The sequence below is a fragment of the Garra rufa genome, chromosome 18, assembly GCF_049309525.1.
Source record: "Garra rufa chromosome 18, GarRuf1.0, whole genome shotgun sequence".
Lineage (NCBI taxonomy): Eukaryota > Metazoa > Chordata > Actinopteri > Cypriniformes > Cyprinidae > Garra > Garra rufa.
In genome coordinates this window covers 18,485,301-18,509,368 of record NC_133378.1, presented here as the reverse complement: position 1 = coordinate 18,509,368, position 24,068 = coordinate 18,485,301, and the positions used below count along the sequence as shown (strand labels likewise).

The 24,068-nt window shown below is 37.2% G+C and overlaps 1 protein-coding gene across 1 annotated transcript; it reads right to left on the bottom strand.

Annotated features, from left to right (window-relative positions):
• Positions 1-305: 305 nt before the first annotated feature.
• On the bottom strand, positions 306-22,993 carry nfascb (neurofascin homolog (chicken) b). Its single transcript, XM_073823413.1, has 29 exons — positions 22,814-22,993; positions 22,671-22,738; positions 22,327-22,350; positions 21,912-22,032; positions 21,324-21,429; positions 20,017-20,207; positions 19,244-19,366; positions 18,942-19,112; positions 18,543-18,654; positions 18,276-18,460; positions 14,944-15,075; positions 14,713-14,856; positions 14,515-14,626; positions 13,696-13,859; positions 11,193-11,340; positions 10,982-11,106; positions 10,796-10,897; positions 10,497-10,709; positions 8,671-8,747; positions 8,337-8,562; positions 8,132-8,247; positions 7,836-8,046; positions 7,643-7,765; positions 7,401-7,574; positions 7,176-7,307; positions 2,656-2,722; positions 1,927-1,938; positions 1,256-1,291; positions 306-1,159 (listed from the first exon to the last, which is right to left on the bottom strand). Exons 4-29 carry the CDS (start codon positions 22,015-22,017, stop codon positions 928-930), a joined length of 3,540 nt encoding a protein of 1,179 aa, XP_073679514.1. The 5' UTR covers positions 22,018-22,032; positions 22,327-22,350; positions 22,671-22,738; positions 22,814-22,993; the 3' UTR covers positions 306-927.
• Between the last annotated feature and the right edge of the window lie 1,075 nt (positions 22,994-24,068).

The window sequence follows — 24,068 nt, the reverse complement described above, 5'->3', positions numbered from 1 at the left end:
TCAAATTTGTATATATTTATGGTTGAAAATTTACAAAATATCTTCATGGAACATGATCTTTACTTAATATGCTAATGATTTTGGCATAAAAGAAAAATCGATAATTTGGAACATACAATGTATTTTTGGCTATTGCTACAAATATACCTTTGCTACTTAAGACTGCATGGTTTTGTGGTCCAGGGTCACATATGTGAGCTTCAGAGGAAGGCAAGATTATATATTTTGTACTGTTCCTCTCACAAATCTGTATGACTTCTTAAGAACCTTTATGACCTTTACTTTAGTTATGACAAAGACATTCATTGTCTTGATGCATTTTAATAACTCAAGCACTACAACACTAATGATAGTTCTCAAAAAATATACAAAAAACATCATGTACATCATAAGCAGCGAAGGGTTAGATTGTATTTCGTGTGAGAACAAATGGTTTGTAGTCCATTAATGTGACCTACAGTACAGCAAACACACATAAATACAAGTAAAAACGGTGCTATCGAAAAATAAAATATACAAGAGTTAGTGGCAACTATCAGTGAGATCAAACATTGGTTAAACAACAAAGCACTGATGCTCAACATCTCTTCTTATGTCTAAGTAAATCTGTGTGAAATGATCCTGAATGTTATATATGTTTATAAAATGAACATGAGCTTGTTCCAGCTTCCATCAGCCGTTTCTTTTCAGTCTTCTTATCAACATGATAAACACATCAAAGGCATCTTTGCTTGGCTTCCTCTCACATGATTTGTGGATTTGAAAAACAAATCTGATTGGTACTTTTACGGTAAATCACCAGAAACACTGTTTTACCTCTACATATCATTTGCAGCCTGTCCGCCAGATTAAACAGATCATAATCTTGTGTTGTGTGTTTTGAGGTCAAGTCCGTCTGTGTAAAGGTGGTTCATCCCACCATTAGCTCTAGGCAAAAGAATAGATGGCCACAGGAGATGTGGGCTCAGAGCTGTCATGGTACGGACTCCTGTCGATGTTCCTCTTACTGACGCCTGTGTACTCTCCGATGAAGGAGCCATCCTCGTTAAACTCGATCTCTTCACTTTCACCATACTCCATGAGGCTGTCGTCACTGTTTGTTCTCCTGCCAATGTGCTCAATTGCACCTTGACTGCGTCCTTGTCGACTTTCTTCCTCACTGAGGGGAAATTAATCGTTTGAGTCCAATTTCAGAGGGAAGATCATCTTCATTATTCCAAACAATGCTCATAATAAAGCTTAAAGAGATACATACCGTCTGCTATAGGGCATTGTAGGCACTCGTGTTATCCTGATATAGAAGCCAAAACGCCGCAGTTAACATTATGTGAAGCAGCCAAGATAAACATAGAAAATATAAAATGTGACAGTAGAAGTCAATAAAATAATACACTACCGTTCAAAGTTTTGCAATGATTTTGTCTTATGCAAAACAAGGCTGTATTTATTTGATCAAAAATACAGTAAAAACATTATGTGGAGTATCAACACAATATAAAAGAACTGTTCTCTATTTGAATTTATTCCTATGGTGGCAAAGCAACATTTTTAGCATAATTACTCCAGTCCTCAGTGTCACATGATCCTTCTGAAATTATTATATCATGCTGATTTGCTCCTCAAAAAAACATTTTATTATTTTTATTATTTATTATTACATCTTCTATTATGGAAACTGATACATAATATGAAAAAGATCTCTTTTTTTCAATTATTATTATAAATATCCTGCATTTTTTTTTTTTTTTTTACAAATTAATGCATCCTGCTGAATAAAAGTATTAACTTCCCAAACCTATGAACAGTTTTAAAAATAGCCTATTCGTTAGACTGAATACTTGTAGTGTATTGAAGTATTGTGGTAAAACAAATAAGGTCATTTAATAAAAAAAAGACAAAATTTGTTATGAATGACATGTATCATACCTCTCAAGAGACCTTCAGTGGTCCAATTGCAAAAGACATAAAACAAAAATAAAGGAGGAACAAACAAAGTGAGAAATGTTTGATGGATGGAGTGATGAAAATCAAACAATGATTTTGGTATACAGTACATACTACAAACCAACCAGTGCTAATGTGATTATGTTATGATGTACATTATAAGATTGATTAATTTTTCATCCTTCAGTGTATCTCACATGCTGGTTTTATGTAAGTTCATCACTGAAAATAAGTGTGTCCGTAGTATATAAACTTACAGGGATAGTTCTGTCAGTAATTACTCACCCTCATGTCGTTCCAAACCTGTAAGACCTTTGTTCGTCTTCAGAACAAAAAAATGAAGATATATTTGATGAAATCCGTGAGCTTTCTGACCCTGCATAGACAGCAACACAACTCACACGTCCAAGGCTCAGTCGTTGTTTTTGTTGTCTTTGCACACAAAAAGTATTCTTGCAGCTTCATAACATTATGGGTGAACCATAATGTCACATGGACTATTTTAATGGTTTTCTGTTTTACTGTCTATGCAGGATCAGAAAGCTCTCGGATTTCATCAGAAATATCTTTATTTGTGTTCTGAAGACGAAATAAGGTCTTATGGGTTTGGAACGATATGACGGTGAGTAATTAATGACAGAATTTTCATTTTTGGGTGAACTATCCCTTTAAGAAAGCTTTTAAAATTTTCAAAATCAAACATAAAGTCACCTGTAATCAAACGTTCCATTCTCTCTGTCATCCATTGGCTCCAGTGCAAAGTCCTTCTTGTCCCGCACTTACAAAAAACAAACAAAAGAATATGTTTTACCACATACATTATAAATAATGCAAGATAATTACAGTGCCTTGCGAAAGCATTCCCACTCCTTGATTTTTTTCACGTTTTATTATGTTTTTCTTATGTTAAACTGTTTTAAATAACTTTTTTTCCCACATCAATCTACACAATTTTTTTTTTAAATCTTCAATTTCTTTAATGATTCTGTTGCATAAGTATTCATACCCTTATTTGTGAAAGTTGAAATATAGTTTAGGAGCATTCATATTGATTGTAGATGTTACTAAACTTTGAGTGGAGTTAACTTGTGGCAAATTCAGTTGAACGGATATGATCTGGAAAGGCACACACGTCTTAATAAAAGGTCCAACAGCTAAAAATGCATATCAGAGCAAAAACCAAGCCCTGAGGTCAAAAGAACTGCATGTAGAGCTCAGAGCCAGCATTGCGTCAAGGCACAGATCTGGGCAAGAGTACAGAAAAAAATCTGCAAGGTTCACAGAAGCATGTAGTCTCTGTTACCCTTAATGGAAGAAGTTTGAAAGAACTAGGACTCTTCCTAGAGCTGGCCTCCTGGCCAAACTGAGCAATTGATGGAGAAGGGCTTTGACTGGTGACCAAGAACATGATGGTCGCTCTAATTGAGCTCCATGATCATATATACAGATGGGAGTAACTAACACAAGGTCAAACAACACTGCAACACTCCACCCATCAGGGCTTTATAGTGGTGTGGCAAGACTCAATCCTCTCCTCAGTAAAGACACATGAAAACACACTTGGAATTAGCAAAAAAGCACCTAATGGACCCTCAGACTGTAAGAAACAAGATTCTGTGGTCTGAGCAATCTCAATTCCATCCATAATTTTTTTTATTGCGTCTTTTTATGAACATTTCAACAAACAACATACAACAAACAAACAATGTCCATCTTTTACAATGCTAGTGAAAAAAGACAAAAAAAGTGCATTATTGCATACCAAAACTCAAAATATTGCTTAAAGAGACATCAATATAATCCAAGTATGGAGTCCAAACTTGAGGAAAAGCTTCAATAGACATATGAATAAGACCAGTTAAAAATTCCAAGGGAATCATTTCCTTAATAATCTTGTGCCATCCTTTCAAAGAGGGGGGTTTGTCACTGATCCAAATTAACAAAATATTTTTTCTGGCAGCGAAGGCTAGAATATCAAATAAACGTCTGTTAAATTCGTTCCGCAAGTGTCCAACTGGAAGACCCAAGAAGCAAACAAGCGTATCCACGTCGTCCGCTCCGCTCAGCAAAAAGTATGGGAAATGCAAATCGAATGGAAGGGGGAAAGAAACACATTCCATCCCTCACTTCAGCGCTAAACAAGGCCCCGCACGGCTTAGTTTGAATAGCACGCAATTCAAGATTCGATCACAAAGTTGTCCGGAGGAGATCTTTCAATTGCAGCCAGTCGTACATGCTGCTCCTTTTCAGAAATAAATTCGGAGACCGCTGCAGGTGTGCCAAAGACCTTAGAGGTATTCCCAATCGTTACTCGCAGTTTAGCTGGGTATAACATTGCGTAGCGAGCTCCGATCTCCTGCAAGTTATGTTTAACCGAATAAAATTCCCTGCGCTTTCGGAGCACCGCGGCGGAGAAATCTTGATAGAAAGATACCTTGCTGTTATCAAACCGCAGATTTCCATCCATGGACAACTTTCTACTTGCATCAAGAATCCTCTGTTTATCTCCGAAGTTATGCATGCGCACCACCATCGGTCTGGGTCTCTCCTTGACACCTGGTCTGGGCGCTAGAGTGCGGTGAGCCCTTTCAATCTTAATGTAGCCTCCTTTAGTCTGCAAATGAAGGAGCTCCGGGATCCATTTTTGGAGAAATGAGACCGTGTTAGAGCCTTCTGCCCCCTCTGGTAAGCCGAGAATGCGAATATTTTTGCGCCGTTCTCTGTTCTCTAAATCGTCTACGTGATCAGTAAGTGCGGCAACTTGACTTTCAAGAGTTAGAACACGGGCCTGTATACTCTCAGCTAACTCCTCCGCTGAGGCGATTCTTCGTTCGGCCTCATCCAGCCGAGACTTGCAATTCTCCAGTTGTTGAGAATGAATGTGTACAACCTCAGCTAGAGGGTCGAGTTTGGCATCTATTGTTTTCGAAATCATCTCCGTCATATATTGAAACGCCTTTGCCATGGCCGGACTTAAAGGAGAACTCCGGTGTGATTTTGACCTAAAGTGTATTGAATCATGATACCGAGTGTAAACGTACCTTGCATATCTCATCTCGTCTTGTCCACTGCTGTCCGAAATCTGGGGTCAGTTAGCCGATGCTCACAACAGGTTGTCAATGAGAGTCAACAGGGCATCGAAGAAGCCATGTAAATAAATCACTGTTTTACGCCATTTACGAGGCACAAAGTAGCTCCAGACTTCATTGGTAGACTTCCAAGGGCCCTGACATTTAAAACGAGACATTGAGGAATTTATCAGGTTATCAACTTATCAGGTTGTAGTTTCCTTCGTGCTCGACACTCGACTTATCGTGACTACATTTAAGATGGCGGCGGCCGCTAAACTTCTTGCAGTTACTGTCTGTATAAATCTACTTGTAAATAAACTACCGGTGCTTTTTCTGAGTTCTCAATGTCTCGTTTTAAATGTCAGGGCCCTTGGAAGTCTACCAATGAAGTCTGGAGCTACTTTGTGCCTCGTAAATGGCGTAAAACAGTGATTTATTTACATGGCTCCTTCGATGCCCGATTGACTTTCATTGACAACCTGTTGTGAGCATCGGCTAACTGACCCCAGATTTCGGACAGCAGTGGACAAGACGAGATGAGATATGCAAGGTACGTTCACACTCGGTATCATGATTCAATACACTTTAGGTCAATATCACACCGGAGTTCTCCTTTAACTCAAGATCGTGGCTAGCTTCACCCTCACAATGTTCCGGTAAATCATCTGGCGCGTTCGGGGAAGAGTCCTTCTTTTCAGTTTTCTTTGCAGTACGAGGCATTTTCGAAAAAGATTGTGGCCAAAAAGATTCCAAAGACATAATACTACGATCACATAACCAAAGCCGTGGGATTGCGTTCTAAATGAATGAGAAATCTGATTAATTAGCTGATTGGAGCGGGAGCTAGTGAAAACCGCTGTTACTCCCTGTCTGCCATCTTGCGCCCCCCAAGCATCATTTTTTAGGAAAAATGATCTGCTCACCACCTGCAGACTACCATCCCAAAAGTAAAGTGTGCTGGTAGCAGCCTCATTCTGTGGGGCTGTTTTTTAGTGGCAGGGACTGAAGGACTCGTCAGCGTAGAAGAAAAAGCTCAGCACAGCAAAATATTGAGATAGCCATAATAAAAACCCATGATAACATGATAATCCAAGCTGAACAGAGCTTGAGAGGTAAAGAGAAGAATGGCAGATAATTGCCATTCTTCTCTTTACTCTGATGTACAGTCGTGGCCAAAAGTTTTGAGAATTACATAAATATTGGAAATTGGAAAAGTTGCTGCTTAAGTTTTTATAATAGCAATTTGCATATAATCCAGAATGTTATGAAGAGTGATCAGATGAATTGTATAGTCCTTCTTTGCCATGAAAATTAACTTCTAAAATGAATCCCAAAAAAAAACGTTCCACTGCATTTCATTTCTGTCATTAAAGGACCTGCTGAGATCATTTCAGTAATCGTCTTGTTAACTCAGGTGAGAATGTTGACGAGCACAAGGCTGGAGATCATTATGTCAGGCTGATTGGGTTAGAATGGCAGACTTGACATGTTAAAAGGAGGGTGATGCTTGAAGTCATTGTTCTTCCATTGTTAACCATGGTGACCTGCAAAGAAACGCGTGCAGCCATCATTGCGTTGTATAAAAATGGCTTCACAGGCAAGGATATTGTGGCTACTAAGATTGCACCTAAATCAACAATTTATAGGATCATCAAAAACTTCAAGGAAAGAGGTTCAATTCTTGTTATGAAGGCTTAAGGGCATCCAAGAAAGTCCAGCAAGCGCCAGGATCGTCTCCTAAAGAGGATTCAGCTGCGGGATCAGAGCTCACAGAAACAACTGAAACAAAGATCTAAAAGCAGTTGAGCAGCAAACTTTGTGAAAACTAATATTTGTGTCATTCTCAAAACTTTTGGCCACGACTGTACTTGAGGCTGTAAAGGTGCTTCAGCTAAATACTGAGTTAAGGGTATGAATACTTATGCAAATGTACTTTTTTCAGGTTTTAATTTTGAATACATTTACTAAGTAGTGACAATTCTGTTTTTGCTTTGACATTATGGTGTATGGAGTGTAAATTGATGTGGAAAAAAAGTCATTTAAAGCAGTTTAACATAAGGCAGCAACATAACAAAACATGAAAAAAATTAAGGGGTATGAACACTTTCACAAGGCATATGCAAGTTATATGTAACTTGTCCCAAGTAATTTATATCACACCTGGGTACTTTCCTCCTCGGCTCCTCTTGATGAAAAAGACGATGAGCATGATAAGAACGAGGAGAGCAACTGCACACATTAAGCCAATGAACCAACCCTGCGTCACAATGTCCACTTGATCGCGGGTATGTTCTGTTCACACACACAGCCAACCATACAGACATGTTAGGAATCATTTTATTGTTTACAGAAGCTGATCTTATGAATGTAAATTAAGTCCATTACCTTCAGTTGTAAAATGGGGTGATTCCTCTGTGAACGCCTCCCCGACTCCAACCTCGGTTTGTGCTGCCAGTGAGAACTTGTATCGAGTGTAACGGTCAAAACGCCGCAGGGAGAAATAGGTGATGTTCGGAGGAATGTATTCCACTTGGATTCTGTCACCCAGAGTGATGTTCACTAGAGAAAATAACAGAATTTGTATTTAGTGCTTAAAAAAGTCATGAGAATCTATTAAGGACACTTACATGTCTGATATTTGAGAATATATCCAGTCAGAATGCCATTGGGTTCTGCAGGTTCTTCCCAGTCCAGATAAATGGTGTCATAGTGCCGGTGCATGATTCTGAATGATCTGGGAATCGTGGGCACTAGAGAAGAAAAGGAAGATGCATGAAAGACATGTATGGGTTTGATAATGTTAACCAAACGGTTTAATACCTCCTTCAGGTGTCTGAAACTCAATAGTGTTGCTGGGCGGACCCTCATAACGGTTATTTGCCACTACAATATACATCCTGTAGTTACTATATGGTACAAGGCCGCTCAGGGTCCCAGACAGACGAGGTCCATTAGCTTTAAAACTCTTCGTCTTAATCCTCCTGCTCACAGTGTGCCAGGGCAGACGACTGCTCTCTCTCCAGTAATAAACCTGGGAAACCAACCACAGCTCCATCAGCCGCCTATATCATTTACTGAAAGGACATGAACTTACTTGTGCAACTAAGAAACCATACTTTGTACTCTTTTATTTCCCCCATCATGTCGACTCGTGCCACTGGCTCCCAATGGACTGTCAGCGTTGTGCTCTCAATGTCTGACACACTCAGGTCAGTTGGAGCTGCAACAGGACCTGTTTGAGAACCCAATATGAGTAAAACACTGAGACCAATCTCTATGCTTAATAGAAGTTTAGGGTTCATGAAGAAGATGTGAACTTACGGTCCTCCCCTGAGTAGCCAATCACAACAGGGGATTCTGGGCCATAGCCAAAGAAGTTGACAGCCTGAACTTTAATCTCATAGGGTGTGAAGGTGTCAGTGTCATAGATGATGTAGCTACACCACCAGTATGTTGTGTAGTTTTTCCATTCCTCTCTTGAATCCCTTCGTCTCCACCAAACCATGTAGCCCAGTTTTGGCCCATTCCATTCTCTGTATTCCAGTGGCTTCAGATACAATGAAAACATCACAGTTAATATGAATCATATGCTTGTGATTACAACAGAGTCAACAACTCTGACTAAAATGACGGACATTAATCATCAATACATCACCTCCCAGCTGATTTCCATGTTATTTCTGAACACTCCACTTCCCATTCCTTGGATGTTTCTTGGGATGGCATCAGGCACTAAATACACAAAACATAATTCAATATTTAATATAATATAATATATAGTTGAAGTCAAATGTTTACATACACCTTGCAGAATCTGCAAAATGTTAATTATTTTACCAAAATAAGTTTTTTTTTAACTGAACTGATTAAAATATTTCACATAAAAGACGTTTAGATTTAGATTTATATAAATTTTCATATGCTTGATTCTTAATACTGTGTTGTTACCTGAATGATCCACAGCTTTTTTTTTTTTTTTTTTTTTTTTTTTTTTTTTTTTGTGATAGTCGTTCATCAGTCCCTTGTTTGTCCTGAACAGTTAAACTGCCCGCTGTTCTTCAAAAAAATCATTCAGGTCTCAAAAATTCTGTGGTTTTTCAGCGTTTCTGTGTATTTGAACCCTATTCAATAATAACTGTACGATTATAAGATCCATCTTTTCACACTGAGGACAACTGAGGGACAGTTCAAATAAAGTTGTGTAAATGTTTCTTATTTGCCTAAATATCATATTTTTTATTATTTAGTACTGCCCTTCAGAAGCTACAGAAGATTGTTTTCCAGAAGACAAAATAAGTTAAATTTACCCTGATCTTAAATTTCAAAAAGTTTTCACCCCCAGGCTCTTGATGCATTATTTTTCTTCTGGAGCATCAGTGAGCATTTGAACCTTTTATAATAGTTCAATTTGAGTCCCTCAGTTGTCCTCAGTGTGAAAAGATAGATCTCAAAACCATACAGTCATTGCTAGAAAGAGTTCAATTACACAAAAATACAGAAAAACCAAAGAATTTGTGGGACCTGAAGGATTTTTCTGAAGAACAGCAGGCAGTTTAACTGTTCAGGACAAACAAGGGACTCATGAACAACTGTCACTAAAAAACACAGCTGTGACAATTCAGGTAACAACACATTATTAAGAATCAACTATTTTTTTTCTCTTGTGGAATTTATGTAAACATCTTTTATGTGAAATACCATATTCAGGTCAGTACTAAATTAAAAATAACATGCATTTTGTATAACCACTTTTATTTTGGGAAAATAACTAAAATTTTGCAGATTCTGCAAGGTGTATGTAAACTTTTGACTTCAACTGTAACATAATATATACCATTCAAAGTTTTTTTTAATTATATAATAGAGTTATTCAGCTATGATGCATTAAATTATCAAAAATTACAGTAAAAAACATTTATAATGTCACAAAAGCTTCTGGAAAAAAAAGTATTCTGATAAATATGTATCACGCTTTCCATAAAAATAATAATCAGCACAATATTGATAATAATAATAAAAAATGTTTTGAGCAGCAAATTAGAATCATTTTTAAAGGATAATGTGACGCTGAAGACTGGAGTAATGATGCTGAAAATTGAGCTTTGCCATAACAGGAATAAATTAAACTTTAAAATATAGAAAACTTAGAAAGCAGCTAATGTAAACTGTAACAATATTTCACAATAATGACCTCACACCAAGAATGATAATTATATTAAATGATAACTATATAAGTGTCCATACCAACGTTTGATAACATTCTGTCTATTATAAGCACATGCAGCAGTTTTGGTGTCTGCCTCTTTAAATGTTCAAGCTCTTTAAAGTTTTTTTTTTTTTTTAACTATATCTTTATTATTATAATTATAGTTATCATCCATGTTGTGAATGGACCTTTACCGTAGTTGTAATTGACAAAAAACCTTACCGACCCCAAACTTTTGAGTGAGAAGATAGAATAGAAGATAATAGAAGACCTACCAGCTCCACCAGTCTGGTAGTATTCAGATGCCCAGCTGGGTTTACTGGGACCTATCCCGTTTACAGCGATGACTCGGAATCTGTACTCGACAAATGGTGTCAGCTGTAAAATGACAGAGTTTAGGTTCCCCGGGTAGCTGGAAAGGTTCTTCCAGCCACTTGGCAGCAGCCAATAATCTGCAAGGAGATCTTCTGTATATTGAACCAGGTACTCTAAAAGAGAATTCATTCAAAATGATATCATTGTAAGGCTGTAATTGATCGCATCTATTTTTGTGTGGATGTGTGTATCTGTGTACCTTTAATAGGACTGTGGTTGCTCAGCCCAGGTACCCAGGTGAGTCTAACGCTCCTCTCTGATGGGTCTGATATCTCTAGGTCACTGGGCGGGTCTGGACGATCTAAAAGCAAAAGCATACATAAATAATATGCTCATGTTTATACTGTCTACATGTATTGAGAGAGTATACTGTATGTGCTGGTACCCATCACAGTGAGTTTGGCTGAGGCAGTGACATCTTCCAGTTCACTTTTAACCCTGCATGTGTAGACGCCTTCATCTCTTCTGTACACATCAGCAATGCTCAGAGAATCCTCATCCTTGGTCATCCTATATAGTCAAGTGCCATAATTCTTAATGCAGTAAACCGTTAGAATAGTTAATGACATTTCCATCATGCAATTTGTGCTGTTTACCTTCTTCCTAAGATCAAGAACTTCTTGTCCTTAAGCCAAGTGACTGTGACATCCAGAGTCGGGTCGAATTTAATCTTACAATCAAAGCGAGCCAGGCTTCCTCTTACGACTACAGTGTTGTGTGGAGCACGGATGATTTTAATGGGCTCTATAAAATAAAACCACATTTAGTCTTTAAACAATCAGGTCAACTTGTGTTATTATGACACACAGAACATTTACAAGTAAAAAAATAAAAATAAATAATCTATAAAGTAAAAAGTTATAGGTACAGTCAAGCCCAAAATTATTTATACCCCTGACAAATTCTGACTTAAAGTTACTTTTATTCAACCAGCAAGTTTTGTTTTTTTGACCGGAAATTACACAGGCTTCTCCCAAAAGATAATAAGACAATGTACAAGAGGCATCATTGTGGAAAAAAAATATTTCCCAGCTTTTATTTACATTTGAACAAAAAACGGCATATCCAAAATTATTCATACCCTTAGCAAACTGTCACAGTCTATGGGAAAATCCAAAGTTCTGTCACAGTCTATGGGAAAATCCAAAGTTCTATACCATTTCAAATAGTCCAAGCTGTTCTAAAGCATCCTAATTACCCTGATTCATTGGAACAGCTGTTTTAATCAACTCAACAGGTGAAAAACAGAAGCTCTCTGCTGTTGGTTTGTGGACAGTCATGGCTAAGACAAAGGAGCTCACTGAGGACCTGGGCTAAGCATTGTGGCTGCTCACAAGTCAGGAAAGAGCTATAAGACCATATCTAAATGTTTTGAAGTTCCAGTGGCTACTGTGCAATGTATTTTTAAAAAATACAAGACATTCTGCACTGTAAAAAATCTCAGAGGACGTGGTCGGAAGACAAAAGTGACACCTGTGCTGGCCAGGAGGATAGTGAGAGAGGTAAAAAAGAATCCAAGGATCACCACCAAGGCCATCCTGATGAATCTGGGCTGTGCTGGTGGCAACATCTCAAGGCAGACAGTCCAACGGACACTGCACACCGCTGGGTTCCCCAGACACAGACCAAAGAGGACACCACTTCTGGTCTTCTGTTTTATGTTCAGATGAAACTAAAATTTAATTGTTTGGCCACAATGATGTAGCCTTCATTTGGCGTGAAAAAGGAGAAGCCTTCAACCCTAAGAACACCATCCCCACTGTTAAACATGGTGGTGGGAACCTAATGTTTTGGGGGTGTTTTTCAGCCGGTGGACCAGGGAACCTAATCACAGTAAACGGCACCATGAAAAAGGAGCAATACATCAAAATTCTCAACAACAACATCAGGCAGTCTGCAGAGAAACTTGGCCTCGGACACCAGTGAACATTTCAGCATGACAACAACCCAAAACACAGCATAAATGGTGAAGAAATGGTTAGTAGACAAAAACATTAACGTTTTTGCAGTGGCCCAGCCAGACTCCTGACTTAAATCCAATTGAGAATCAGTGGAGGGAGCTAAAGATCAGGGTGATGGCAAGGAGACCCTCCAACCTGAAAGAGTTGGAGCTCATCGCTAAAGATAAATGGGCAAAAATACCAGTGGAGACATGCAAAAAGCTGGATGCGTTTGATTGCTGTAATAACCAATAAAAAAGGCTTTTCTATTGATTATTGAGAAGGGTATGAATAATTTTGGACATGCCACTTTTTGTTCAAATGTGAATAAAAGATGAGTAATATTTTTTCCACAATGATGCCTCTTGTACATCGTCTTATTATCTTTTGGGAGAAGCCTGTGTCATTTTAGGTAAAAAAAAAAAAAAAAAAAAAAAAAAAAAAAAAACTTGCTGGTTGAATAAAAGTAACTTTAAGTCAGAATTTGCCAGGGGTATGAATAATTTCAGGTTTGACTGTATGAATGAATTATGCATTTATATAGCGCTTTATTGTGTATTGCCGTACACCCAAAGCGCTTTACAATCATATGGGGGATCTCTCCTCAACCATCACCAGTGTGCAGCATCCACTTGGATGATGCGACGGCAGCCACAGTACAACGGCGCCATGTTCGCTCACCACACACCAGCTATAGGTGGAGAGGAGAGAGTGAATAGCCAATTCAATGAAAGGGGATTGTTAGAAGGCCATGATAGACTAGGGCCAGTGGAGGGAATTTGGCCAGGACACCGGGGTTACACCCCTACTCTTTACGAGAAGTGCCATGGGATTTTTTGTGACCACAGAGAGTCAGGACCTCGGTTTCCCCGTCTCATCCGAAGGACGGTGCTTTTTACAGTATAGTGTCCCCATCACTATACTGGGGCATTAGGACCCACATAGACCACAGGGTGAGCACCCCCTGCTGGCCTCACTAACACCTCTTCCAACAGCAACCTAGTTTTCCCAGGAAGTCTCCCATCCAGGTACTGACCAGGCTCAGCCCTGCTTAGCTACAGTGAGCAACCAGTCTTGGGCTGCAGGGTGATATGGCTGTGTATGTTAAGTAAAAATTTAAAAAGTAAAAAGCAGAAAAAGCAGAAACTCTTCTAGATACCTTTGACCTCTAGTTGGACCTCCTTGTCATCTCGTCCAATGACGTTGCTTGCGACACACACATAACTTCCTTGATCTTGTAGTTTTGTGTTTCTGATTTCCAGTGTACCATTTGGAAGAATCCTATGACGACCCCCTTCTAAGGTTCCTAGTCCTCCTTTTGACCTATACACACATTGATTGGAAACTTTGTTATGTGAATTTACTTTTTGAAATATTTTGAAACAATTTCTCCTCATTTTGTTTATTCACACCATCACATAAGACATATGTGACCCTGGACCACAAAACCAGTCATGAGGTTAAATTTTTTGAAATTGACATTTACACATCATCTGAAAGCTGAATAAATAAGCTTTCCATTGATGTATGAGAGATTGTTAGGATAGGACAATATTTGGTCGAGATACAACTATTTGAGGGTACAAAAAAATCGAAATATTGAGAAAATCACCTTTAAATTTGTCCAGATGAAGTTCTTAGCAATGCATATTACTAATCAAAAATTAGGTTTTGATATATTTACGCTATGACATTTACAAAATATCTTCATGGAACATGATCTTTACTTAATATCCTAATGATTTTGGCATAAAAGAAAAATCAATCATTTTAACCCATACAATGTATTTTTGGCTATTACTACAAATATACCTGTGCTACTTAAGATTGGTTTTGTGGTCCAGGGTCACATATTTCCTGTTTTTATGCTTGTATTTGTGACGATTCAAAAGTAAAAACTCCTTACAAGTTACTGTTCTTACAACTTACAATAATGACTTGATGCTGAATATAAATAATAGTAAGACAATATATTTACCACCGCAGGTCAGGTTTGGGAGAGCCAAAATATGGGCAGTCTAAAAGAGTAGTATTGCCTTCTGTTGTTTTAATTAGTTCCTCTCTGGGACCTAACAGACGAGGTTTCATATCTGCCAACAGCATAGTAAAGTTGCAATTACTCATTAAAGCTGATGGTGCATGTAAATTGTAGTATCTAGCTTTTTCTAGATCTTACCCATTACAGCCAAAAAAGCGTTTGTCATGATATAGCCGTACTGGTTTGAAGCATTGCACTGGAACACTGCTACGCTGTCTGGAACCACAGCCCTGAATGTCAAAGTGTCTCCTGCAACCTGTCTGCCTGGACTCTTAGGAGCATCTAAAGTGAACACAGAACGAGTGAGCATTAAAAAGCTTAGCAATGCACCTGGTTGTATATGAAGCTGTTTTTTGTTTTTTTTCTCACCACTGATTGGCTCTCCATTAACCAGCCACTGTATCTGGGGTCGAGGAATTCCATCAGCTCTACACACTATACTACCACTGTCATCACGAGACAAGACCAGACTCTCAGGCTTCTCCACCCAGAACGGAACCGCTACAGATGGAAAGAGAATATATTAGAGAATATATAGAGATCTTGATTTTGTCATTCTTTAAGTAATACTTAAAATAAATGTAGTCATTATTATATTGAAGATATTCATCTTCATATTGTTCCATAATGCTTATGTTTTGGTATAGAGTTTTGTTTTTGAGCACCAAATCAGCATATTAGAATGACTTCTGAAGACACTGAAGACTGGAGTAATGACTGTGGAAAATTTTTAATCACAAGAATAAATTTAAAAGCATAAGATATACACACTAGTCAAAATAATTTTTATGCTTTTAAAGAATTCTCTGCATTTATTTGATCTAAAATACAGCAAAAGCAGTAATATTTTCACTATTTAATAGTGAATATTTATTTGAATATATTTTAAAATGTAATTTATTCCTGTGATCAAAGCTGAATTTTCAGCATCATTACTCCAATCTTCAGTGTCACATGATCCTTCAGAAATCATTCCAATATGCTGATTTGGTGATCAAGACATTTTTTATTTATTATTAGCAATATTTGAAACAGTTGGGTACATTTTTTTCAGGATTCTTTGATGAATATAGAAAAATCAAAAGATCAGCTTTTATCTGAAATAAAAGCTTTTGTAACATTATACACTATAACATTCCATTTTTTTGAATAATGCTTAAAAAATTATCAAAATGATAATAAAGACATTTATAATGTAAAAGATTTCTATTTCAGATAAATGCTGTTCTTCTGAACTTTCTATTCAACAAAGAAACCTGAAAAAATTATACTCTGCTGTTTCAACATAATAATAATAATACAAAAATGTTTTCTGAGCCGCATATCAGAATATTAGAATGATTTCTTAAGGATCGTGTGACTGGAGTATGCTAAAAATGTAGCTTTGGAATCACGGGAATAAATTATATTTAAAAATATTTAAATAGAAAAGTTATTTTAAATAGTAAAAATATCTCAAAATTGTACTGTTTTTACTGTACTTTGGATCAAATAAATGCAGGCTTGGTGAGCAGAAGAGACTTCTTTTACAAAACATGAAAAAAATCTTGACTGGTAGTGTATTTACTGTAAATAGAAAGTTATTTTAAATTGTATAAATATTTCATATTTTGAATCAATAAATGCAGCCTCACTGAGCATTAGAGACTTCCTTTAAAATCATTAATAAAATTATATGAATTATGAATTACTGTGAATATGGAACCAGGTGTAATGTGTCTTATGTTAGACAATGTTTTAAATGTCCAACTCATGTAAAACAAGTGAAATGGTGTCATATTTGATTTACAATTTAATGATTTAAAAATTCTATGATTTTTAGTAAATAAAGACAGAAATCTTTGTCTGTTTCTCACACAATGTGAATGTAAAATATAAAGTTGTTTCAACTATTAATATGGTGCTTTTATAATGTGTTTTTGTTTAGTGACAGATGTACTCTGGTCACTATAAGGCATTAAATGTTATTGCATTAAAAATAAGAGCAGATTGAACTTTCTTCAAATTCTCTATTTGATGTCCCATAGAAAAAAAGCACCATACGGGTTTGAAACATCATAAGAATGAGCAAATACAGGTCCTTCTCAAAAAATTAGCATATTGTGATAAAGTTCATTATTTTCTGTAATGTACTGATAAACATTAGACTTTCATATATTTTAGATTCATTTCACACATTTGAAAGTAGTTCTAGCCTTTTATTGTTTTAATATTGATGATTTTGGCATACAGCTCTTGAAAACCCAAAATTCCTATCTCAAAAAATTAGCATATTTCATCCGACCAATAAAAGAAAAGTGTTTTTAATACAAAAAAAGTCAACCTTCAAATAATTATGTTCAGTTATGCACTCAATACTTGGTCGGGAATCCTTTTGCAGAAATGACTGCTTCAATGCGGCGTGGCATGTAGGCTATCAGCCTGTGGCACTGCTGAGGTGTTATGGAGGCCCAGGATGCTTCGATAGCGGCCTTAAGCTCATCCAGAGTGTTGGGTCTTGCGTCTCTCAACTTTCTCTTCACAATATCCCACAGATTCTCTATGGGGTTCAGGTCAGGAGAGTTGGCAGGCCAATTGAGCACAGTAATACCATGGTCAGTAAACCATTTACCAGTGGTTTCGGCACTGTGAGCAGGTGCCAGGTCGTGCTGAAAAATGAAATTTTCGTCTCCATAAAGCTTTTCAGCAGATGGAAGCATGAAGTGCTCCAAAATCTCCTGATAGCTAGCTGCATTGACCCTGCCCTTGATAAAACACAGTGGTCCAAAGTACTTTTTTCGGATGAAAGCAAATTTTGCATGTCATTCGGAAATCAAGGTGCCAGATTCTGGAGGAAGACTGGGGAGAGGGAAATGCCAAAATGCCTGAAGTCCAGTGTCAAGTACCCACAGTCAGTGATGGTCTGGGGTGCCATGTCAGCTGCTGGTGTTGGTCCACTGTGTTTTATCAAGGGCAGGGTCAATGCAGCTAGCTATCAGGAGATTTTGGAGCACTTCATGCTTCCATCTGCTGAAAAGCTTTATGGAGATGAAGATTTCATTTTTCAGCACGACCTAGCACCTGCTCACAGTGCCAAAACCACTGGTAAATGGTTTACTGACCATGGTATTACTGTGCTCAATTGGCCTGCCAACTCTCCTGACCTGAACCCCATAGAGAATCTGTGGGATATTGTGAAAAGAAAGTTGAGAGACGCAAGACCCAACACTCTGGATGAGCTTAAGGCGGCTATTGAAGCATCCTGGGCCTCCATAACACCTCAGCAGTGCCACAGGCTGATAGCCTACATGCCACGCCGCATTGAAGCAGTCATTTCTGCAAAAGGATTCCCGACCAAGTATTGAGTGCATAACTGAACATAATTATTTGAAGGTTGACTTTTTTTGTATTAAAAACACTTTTCTTTTATTGGTCGGATGAAATATGCTAATTTTTTGAGATAGGAATTTTGGGTTTTCATGAGCTGGATGCCAAAATCATCAATATTAAAACAATAAAAGGCTAGAACTACTTTCAAATGTGTGTAATGAATCTAAAATATATGAAAGTCTAATGTTTATCAGTACATTACAGAAAATAATGAACTTTATCACAATATGCTAATTTTTTGAGAAGGACCTGTAATGACAGGACTTGCATTTTTGGGTCAATCCACATAGTGACAATCAGAACAATAGTAATAAAGTAATGAAGTATTCTACATTTGACCCTGACAGTGATGATGTGGTCCAGGCTGCCCATCCTGTTTGAAGCAGTGCAGATGTAGTCTCCTCCATCATCCATAGAGACGTTCCTTATTCTAAGTGTCTTATTAAAGTTCTCCAACTTCTTTCCTGTCATGGACATCTCCTCCCAATCTTTAGTCCACTTGATGAAGGGAGTCGGACTACAAAAAAAAGAGAATAGAGTTACTAGTTTTAACTGTTCTCAGAAAACAGATACATCATCAAAATAATTTTAAAACTCACACTCCAGCAGCAAAACACTCCAAAATGAGTTCTTCCCCTAGCATCGCAATAGTTGTGCTGACAGTTCCTTTGGGTTTCAGAAACTTGGGTGGCGTGTGGGCTGCCATGCGAGCTACATAGATATAAAATATCACAAATTTGATAGAGAACTTTACAATTTACAAATCTGTCCAAAGCAGAGGTGACTAGTTAGTGGATCAGTTTAGGTCTGTTGAGTGTTTACAATAAAGAAGCACAAGAAAGAGTCCTAACTCACCATGGCGTTAGACTGTTAGATGGTTTTAATCATGGTTCTTCCTCAACTGAACACACACAGACATAGGCACGGGTAGAAATATTAAAACAGATTTGCTTAAAATTTAATCCTAAAGCAGAATGAAAACAATTCCACACACAGACCTGTGAGCACCTGCAGGATGAGCGGCGGTTTCTGCTGGATGGTGTTCGTGAAGGGAAACCGGGCGACACAGACATAGTTTGTAAGAGCGTCTTCTGCTACAATACTGGAAAAGTATAGATCTCCATTCTCTGACTTTGATACTCGACGATCCTGACGGATTGGTGCCATAGCTATGGAATAAAGATGAACTTGGATATAAACTACTGCCAGTATATTTAAAGGCTTATTTAAACATATAAACTGGTGATACGGACACACTACTGTTCAATTTTTTTAAATTAATGTTGTTTTTGAGACTTACTACTGTTCAGCCAGTAAGTGTCAGGTTTTGGAGGACCTACAGGAGGATTGCAGGGAAGGATGAGAGGAAGTCCAACCACCACTGAGACTGGCTCCAGATACTCCTTCAACCACGTACGGGCCTCTGATCACAGAAATGAGATGTTTAAAAGCCAAGAGTGTTTTCACGTTGCGTCATCTATCGGCCATATTGGCAGTACTGGACATACACAATGCCACTGAAACAAATTAAACTTGCATATTTAGGTGATTATTACTGCTGAAAATGATCAATTATTGTCATGTTTTGGGCTGAACTAATCAGCTGGACTGGGAAAATCATTTGAAGAATGATAAACTGCCAAACGTTATAAAAAAGCAAGGAGAAGAATGCAAAAGTTGTTTGAGGAACAAAAGATTTCCAGGGCAAGAATATTCATGCTTGTTCTTACCATTTCCAGTCAGGTAAATGAAATATTAGGTGAATATCTTAATTAATACTGCCCGTATGTATCTTTACCACCTATTAACTTTAGTTTGTCAAAATATTGCGCCTTTTACTGCTTACTAAGTCCTTTTTTATATGATTTAGCATCTTCCACATGTTTTTTCCATGGTTTAGACAGCATAAATTAGCAGAACAACGTATTTAGTAGTACATAAACAGTGCAATCCATGCTGTTGTTTACATTCGAGTATCGCCAATACCTAACAAATCGTGACGTAGGTACAAACCCTCTACTGACCAAATGCTCTTGCAGTGTATTAACAGTTGCATGCTGTGTAAGGGCTTACTGGACACACGAAGATTGATGAAACTTGACAGAGCAGAGCCAAACTCATTTGTCGCTGTGCACTGATAGACACCCTCGTAGTCATTGGGACGACCCCAGAAGAAAATCTCTAATGTGCCAGAACGCCACCTCATGCTGACCTGAGGATCTCGAGCCACATTTAGGTACACTCCATTACGTGTCCATGTGAACCTACGTGTAACAAGTGTTAACTGTCAATTATACTTTTTATAACACAATCGTGATTTTTAAAAATGCATACATTTTACATTGCGATTAGTCTATATTTTAGCACTTTTTACATAATCAAACAAAGGCAAATCATAGGAAATATCTAGACAACCTATAAGGTACACTACCAGTCAAAAGACTTTTAATGTTTTTAAAAGAAGTCTCTTCTGCTCACCAAGCCTGCATTTACTTGATCCAAAGTACATGAAAAACAGTGACATTTAGAAATATTTTTACTATTTAAAATAACTGTTTACTATTTGATTTTAAAATGTAATTTATTCCTGTGATCACAGCTAAATTTTTAGCAAAATTACTCCAGTCTTCAGTGTCACATGACCCTTCAGAAATCATTCTAATATGCTGATTTGCTGTTAAAGAAACATTTATTTAAATACATTTAAAACAGTTGAGTAATTTTTTTCAGGATACTTTGATGAATAGAAAGATCCAAAGATCAGCATTTATCTGACATAAAAAGCTTTTGTAAAATGTATACACTATACCATTCGAAAGCTTAGAGTCAGTATACTTTTTGGGGGGGAAGGAAATAAATTAATAGTTTTATTTAGCAAGGATGCTTTAAATTGATCAAAAGTGACGATAAAGACATTTATAATGATGCAAAAAGATTTATACTAATGTTCTTTTATTTTTTTATTCACAGAAGAAACCTGAATAAAATTCTACTTAGCTGTTTAAACAATAAAAATAATAAATGTTTTTGAGCAGCAAATCAGAATATTAGAATGATTTCTGACGAATCATGTGACGGGAATAATGATGCTAAAAATTCAGCTTTGAAATCACAGGAATAAATTACATTTTAAAATATATTTAAAAATAGTAAAATATTTCAAAATTGTACTGTTCTTGCTGTACTTTGAATCAAATAAATGCAGACTCGGTGAGGAGCAGAGGTTTCTTTAAAGACATCAAAAATCTTACTGTTCAAAACTTTTGACTGTTGACTGGAATAAAGGTATTATTAAATAATCAAGTCAATCCAGTGCAAGAATTGACATGCATAATTATATATTATGTTGTGTGATAGTAAATGCCTTGTTGAATACTTACACTGGAGGTGGATTCCCTGTTGCTTCACACTCCACTATAATAGGGTCAACCGGATCTACTATGTAGTCTTGAGGGCTCTCTTTATATATCATTGGAGGCTGCCTGACTGTGGGAATATACAGTACACAAAAATATATAATATATGTGACCCTGAATAACAAAACCAGCCATAAGCATCAATTTTTTGAAACTGAGATTTATACATTATCTGAAAACTAAATAAGCTTGAAAATCTGGAATCTGAGAGTGCAAAAGAAAAATCTAAATATTGAGTCCTTAACAATACTAATCAAAAATTAAGTTTTGATATATTTACGGTAGGAAATTTACAAAATATGTTTATGGAACATTATGTTTACCTAATTTGATTTTTGGCATGAAAGAAAAATCTACCATTTTGACAATGTATTGTTGGCTATTGCTACAAATATAGGCCACCCTTGCTACTTATGACTGGTTTTGTGGTCCAGAGTCAAATATGAAATATATAATGTTTAACAAATGAATAAAATGGCAATGTAAGAGAGTAAACAATGAATTTTGGTCACAAGGCCAGCTGTGGACAAGTTCCAAATAGCAGTTCCTCACCATCAGGAGGAATTTCCATGGCTAAAATCCATGTTTGCTGTAGGATAGTAAGTATGGCAGGAATCCTCCAACACTTCAGAGCTCTCATCTCTGCCTTGTACAGCATCTGCCTTACAGTGATCTGGGAGGCAGAGAAAATAATAGCACCAGTACTAAGACAACTACAAAATACGCAGGTATTGCCCGACATGCTTGTCTTGAATCTTCTAATTTGTTAATTCATAACTTTTGTTAGTTTTGTATAAGTTGCGTAGAAGTTAATGATAAACAACGTTGAAATCGCTTGTTGCTTTAGCATTTGTAATGAAGCAGAGACAAACCATATGCAAATTAACCACTGGTATTATTTTAAGTCCCCGCCCTCTTCCGCTATTGTGATTTGCTGCCCACATCAGAGCTATTTGCATTTACGCACCTCCGTAGCCTGTGCGTAATCCTTCTGCGTCAATGATTGTGTCACATTTAGAGCAAACACAAACATATTTTTGTATTTTAATAATTAATTATGTATCTTATATGTGTATGTTTGAGTATACGTTTATATGAATAAAGAAACAACCGTTAAAATATAAACGGTCAAGATAAAATATAAGAAAACAGGAAACAATCCATTTCTTTTGTATAAATAATTCAATGTGATATATTTATGCAAATACATAATGCATATATGTTTGTAAAATTAATATACTGCGTTCTACTTTAGAAGTTTCCTCAAGTGAAAAAATAATAACACGTGTATAATTACACAAACTAGCCTACCAACTGAACTGGAGTACCCAGGATTCACAAAATCTTCTTTATCTGTGTCAGCAGGTCATCTCACAGACCTAAAATAAAAACAAACATATTACAAAAGTACATTATATATTATACTAATAGAGTTATGTCAAATAGAGTGTTACCTTTTATATCAGGCCTGCAGATTGTCCTCATTATGCTGATATTAATCTGTCATCATTGTCTCTTATTCCAAAAATGTCATTCCAATCCCAAATGTTTCTGTTGCATTCAAATAGGTCCAAAACAATGTCAATCCAAGCAGATGTCTTCTGTAATGTATACCTCTCCAACTAACATCCCTCTTCATTGCCTTCATCCATTTGCCCACATGAACCATGAATGACGTCCCACTCTCTCTCTCTCTCTCTCTCTCTCTCTCTCTCTCTCTCTCTCTCTCTCTCTCTCTCTCTCTCTCTCCCTCCCTCTCTCTCTCTCTCGGTATAGCCTACTTATGGAAGATGTCCAAAAATGCTAAATATATGATAAATATATTATTTATAGCACCAAAGGATTTATAGTAAAAATAGTAATAGGGATACAAGTCCTTATTTCATTATCTGACCTTTTATTTTTATCTCATCCTATTTACATTGGCCATAAATAGCCATACTCAGCTGAAAGATATTTTACATTCTTTTTGATTATGACATCAATGTGTGGGTCTCATTGTTTGGTCATGAAAAACTAAGCTAACTCATAATGAATGAAATGTTTGTTTCGCAGTGAAAATTAAAATGCGGTCATGCGACTCGTGACTGCATCTAATTCAGCTTCTTAAAAACTGATACTCTTTTGTACACGTTGAGTATTCACTTCAACTGTATAAAGAACTTACTTAAGGTAAGTTATCATGGTTAAAAACTGAAACAGGTGAATGAACATGTCGCAACAAACGTCCAAGAGGGCAGAGCTTGACTCAGGAGGGAATATTGTGGGTGGAAACAGGATCTCAACCATTGAAACACATTCCCAACCCACATCGGCTCAGGCATGCAGGGACGCATAAAGTACAATATGCCAGCACGGTCTTACTGTACACTCCACAGATGAGCTAATACGATGAAAGAACAAAAAAGTTCTTGAGTCAGCTCACTTAGTGAACAGAGACATAAGTATGATCTAATTCTAGTCATGTTCCTCAGTGCTTCAGGATCCTCAGCGGTGCGTATGACATCAGCAGCGCTGCAGTGCCATGCACCAAACTGTACAGCGCAGGACACGAGCCTGAATGAACCGCTTCCTCCAGAGACGGGACAATGAAACCTCTGTCCACATGGACACAGTAAGCTGGCTCTGTTCAGACAGAATAACTCAGTTCAGCCTTAAAGTGCCACTACAGCCTGTTTTGGAAGAACAGATGCTGGTTAGCCTGTCCTG

Excerpts from the sequence above, each read along its gene's own strand:
- nfascb (XM_073823413.1), bottom strand. The coding sequence starts at position 22,017 with ATGCTGTACAAGGCAGAGATGAGAGCTCTGAAGTGTTGGAGGATTCCT. Across the intron at positions 19,113-19,243 it reads CACTTACTGGCTGAACAGTA|CTATGGCACCAATCCGTCAG; the intron begins GTAAGTCTCAAA and ends TTTATTCCATAG. Across the intron at positions 10,710-10,795 it reads CAACCACAGTCCTATTAAAG|AGTACCTGGTTCAATATACA; the intron begins GTACACAGATAC and ends ATTCTCTTTTAG.